This window comes from Lactuca virosa, chromosome 9 (assembly GCF_052849685.1).
Source record: "Lactuca virosa cultivar CGN04683 chromosome 9, Lactuca_virosa_CGN04683_v6, whole genome shotgun sequence".
NCBI lineage: Eukaryota > Viridiplantae > Streptophyta > Magnoliopsida > Asterales > Asteraceae > Lactuca > Lactuca virosa.
The window spans coordinates 282,793,615-282,797,511 of NC_136434.1; the positions used below are offsets into that span (position 1 = coordinate 282,793,615).

The following is a 3,897-nucleotide window of genomic DNA, read 5'->3' on the forward strand; positions in this document are numbered from 1 at the left end:
TGGTATTGTTATTGAATGCAATTTGTATTGGTATTAAATATAGTTGGTATTGTATTATCATAGTCAATGATATCAATAGTACAATGTTATTACCAAAACCAAGACAAGTAACATATGATTTCAGTGTTCAGACGAGCCACGTATAAAAACACCTCAATAATTTTTATCTCACATAGAATGACACGTGAACAAAACTTGAAGAAACTCATGATAATGATTGAACATGTACAAAAACAACACTGACTTATTTTGCAAAAAAAAAAAACAAAAAAAAAAACAAAAACAAAAACATTAATGACTAAATATATACAAACTAAAAACTTAACCTGGAATAGTATGTACAAAAATAATAAGTCTAAGAAGTCTATTACCTTTTAAAGAAAACCAAATAAATCTTAAAACCCTTAAACCCAAAAAAATCCTTTACGAACTTGCAAAAGGACGAAGGGGACAAGAAAACCAAACCACAAATACCAAACAGAGGGGAGGGTTCATTGTTCGTCCCATTGACCCTGTATAATAAGAACCGAACCGATTCATCCTCATCACTTTTCCTCCTCAAACAAAAACAAAAGAGCGGGAAACTTAAGAGTGTTAGAGGGGATGGCGCCATTGCTGCAGAGCTCCCAACCTTGGGTCGAGAAATAGTAACCAAACTTCTCCTAATCTCTCTTTGTTTTTTGTTTCCCATCAGTTGATTTACTTTTTGTTGTATGTATGTGCGTAAAATCAATATTTCAGCCGACCCAGGCGAGTTAAGGATGTTGCTCACCAAGACGAAGTTGTCCGAGTCCTCACCAACACGCTCGAGACCACCAATGTAAAAGTCGCTTCTATCATCAAACAAATCTTTCTAGGGTTTTCTATTTCAATTTCGAGAGAAATTCCGATTTATGAATCTATGACTTTCAAACGGGGTCATTTACTCATTTCAATTCGAAATTGATATTAGTTTCCCCATCAATTACACCACTGAAACTAAAAACCCGAGATTTCTACTCTCCGAATTAATGGAACATCATGGGGTTAAAGAGTTAGGGTTTTTCCTGATCTCTGTTATTAAATTGAGTTGATTTGTTGGTGCAGTGTCCACACATGCTCTTTTATGGCCCACCTGGAACCGGCAAAACCACCACTGCTCTCGCCATTGCTCACCAGCTCTACGGGTACCTATATTCGAACTTCTTTCTTCTTTGTTTTACCTTCTTTCCACTCATCTTCTCATCACCTAACTTTTGATGATAAACAAATAGGTAGAGTTAGAAATGCAACACAATAGTTTTATCCGAAGAGACATATGCTTGTTATTGAATGCTATTTTTTTTTTTTGTTTTACAGTCCTGAACTATACAAATCTAGGGTTCTTGAGCTGAATGCTAGTGATGAGCGTGGAATCAATGTAGTTCGAACTAAAATCAAGAATTTCGCTGCAGTTGCTGTTGGTTCTGGACATCAAGGGTATACAAAATACAAATTCAATCTACCTCAAAGATACTTCAATTGACTTCGACTTTCTCATAACTCATATCATAATTCATAGCCTCAGTTCGATTAAACCTTGTAGCTTATGTTGATGTAGGGGCTATGGTTATCCTTGTCCACCTTTCAAGATCATCATCCTTGATGAGGCAGATTCCATGACCGAAGATGCTCAGGCAACTCTCTCTATCTTTTTCTTCTCTAATTATTCAACAGTTATACAAGTAGTTAATATAAATCTATTGTTTTTTATATTACAGAATGCCTTACGTCGTACTATGGAAACCTATTCAAAAGTAACAAGATTCTTTTTCATATGCAATTACATCAGCAGGTTTGTGTTGAGCTTGTTTTCTACTTCATCTTTCTCTTTCTCTTTCTCCTTTTTTCGTTTTTGTTTTTATATCTTCAATTTTCCATTTTTTTTAGGATCATAGAACCTCTTGCTTCTAGATGTGCTAAGTTTAGGTTTAAGCCACTTTCTGAAGAAATCATGAGCACTCGTGTGCTTCATATATGCAATGAGGAAGGGCTTAACTTGGACTCTGAGGTTTTCACTATACATTTTTTTTGCTATTAAATTAGCTTCTTGAATTATTATTATTTATATGTTATAATAAATTAATAATTTGTATTATTATGTGATTGGTTATCTTATAGGCTCTCTCAACCTTAAGTTCCATATCTCAAGGAGATCTTCGTAGGGCTATCACCTTTTTACAGGTAATAACGATTACAGCTTTTTTTAGTTCATAAATTATATTTAAAATTAATATTTTAAATATAATTTATAAAGAATTGTTATTACAATAATAAACTTTTCAATTTTTCACAGGGAGCTGCTCGTTTATTTGGATCTTCAATTTCATCCAAGGACTTGATTAGTGTTTCAGGGGTAACTTTAACTTTTAACTTTCTAGGGCTATTTCTAACGATAAGGTTGAGGAAAAGGGTATTTATGTCTTTTCATTGACACAAATTCATCAGGTTGTACCCCAGGAAGTGGTTGGGGCTCTTCTTGCATCTTGTAAAAGTGGTTCATTCGACTCTGCAAACAAACAAGTGAATAATGTTATTGCAGAGGGGTATCCAGTCAGCCAGATTCTCTCCCAGGTCAACATTTTGACTTTGACTTTGACTTTGACCATAATCGTAATCTGATAATGATTAATCATTAATATGTTAAATTGTGTCTCAAATGAATCTTTTCATATGATGTAAATGTAATTCCAGTTGTTTGATTTGGTGGTTGAATCTGATGATGTGTCTGATGAACAAAAAGCAAGAATATGTAGGAAACTTGGTGAATCCGATAAGGTATTTATTTATTTATTTATTATTACTCAGCTTTTTTTTTTTTTTTTTTTTTTTGCGTAATCTTTTTGGATTAAATGCAATTTTATGCATATGCAGTGCCTTGTTGATGGAGCAGATGAGTTTTTGCAGCTGTTGGATGCATGCAGTTGTATGATCAAAGCATTTTCTAACATGCCAGAAGCATATTCTAATTAGATTTATGATAGGTTTGTTTCTTCATCAAGTTTTTGGTAAAAATGTGGAATTAGTGTTTTGATCAAAGTATTTAATGGATTTTGGTTCATATTCGTTTATATTTATCACACATTCTATTTGCTTATATGTTGTGTGTATGTGTATGTGTATGTGTATGTGTATGTCTATGTCTATATATGCATGTATGTATGATTGTATGTATGTATGTATGTATTTTGATGAGGCTTGAAAAAGTTTGTTTCCATCTCCCATAAAAAAGTATTGAGCTTGATTAATTATGATGTAAGGCTTATGGAGGACATGGCAAACGAGAATAAAAAACAACTGGTGTTGCATTTGTTGTGTGTTAGTTAGTGAGACAAAAAATGTATTCTTGTCCCACTCAAAAATGCTATAAATAGTGTTAATGAATATTTAGATGAGTGTATATTGCATTTTGTCCACCTTGAAAGTATGTACTTTTGTCCCATTTAGACATGAAAATCTGTGTCTGTATGTTGTGTATACAGTGAGACACGAATTTACTTGATACGAATTTGGCAAACACAAACATGTCATGAATTGTAAAATGTACTTTGGGTATCAGACACAAACATGATAGGTAATTAATCTGTGTGATATGTTACTTGATATCGACAGGTAATTAATCTGTGTGACATGTGTGACATGTGACGTGATATGAATAAACATGTTTTTAATCGTGTTATATGAAAACATGAATAAACAAAAACTTAATTTGTGATTTTGTTCATCGAAGGTTGGTTGGTTCATAAATATTCACTCCTTAAGAGGCTATGGATTTGGATTTGTGAACAAGGGGTTTAGGGTGCTACTTTTCTTTGGATGATATTGTTATTGTTTCTTCGGAATGATGTTTTTGACTTTTTAGTTTTGAATATATAGTTA

General features: G+C 33.0%; 1 protein-coding gene across 1 annotated transcript; it reads left to right on the forward strand.

Annotated features, from left to right (window-relative positions):
- Nucleotides 1–439: 439 nt before the first annotated feature.
- EMB1968 (ATPase family associated with various cellular activities (AAA)) lies at nucleotides 440–3,089 on the forward strand. Its single transcript, XM_079071827.1, has 12 exons — nucleotides 440–647; nucleotides 742–820; nucleotides 1,087–1,166; nucleotides 1,339–1,458; nucleotides 1,580–1,655; nucleotides 1,740–1,813; nucleotides 1,909–2,029; nucleotides 2,140–2,202; nucleotides 2,315–2,374; nucleotides 2,467–2,592; nucleotides 2,713–2,796; nucleotides 2,893–3,089. Exons 1-12 carry the CDS (start codon nucleotides 604–606, stop codon nucleotides 2,989–2,991), a joined length of 1,026 nt encoding a protein of 341 aa, XP_078927953.1. The 5' UTR covers nucleotides 440–603; the 3' UTR covers nucleotides 2,992–3,089.
- The last annotated feature ends 808 nt before the right edge of the window (nucleotides 3,090–3,897 follow it).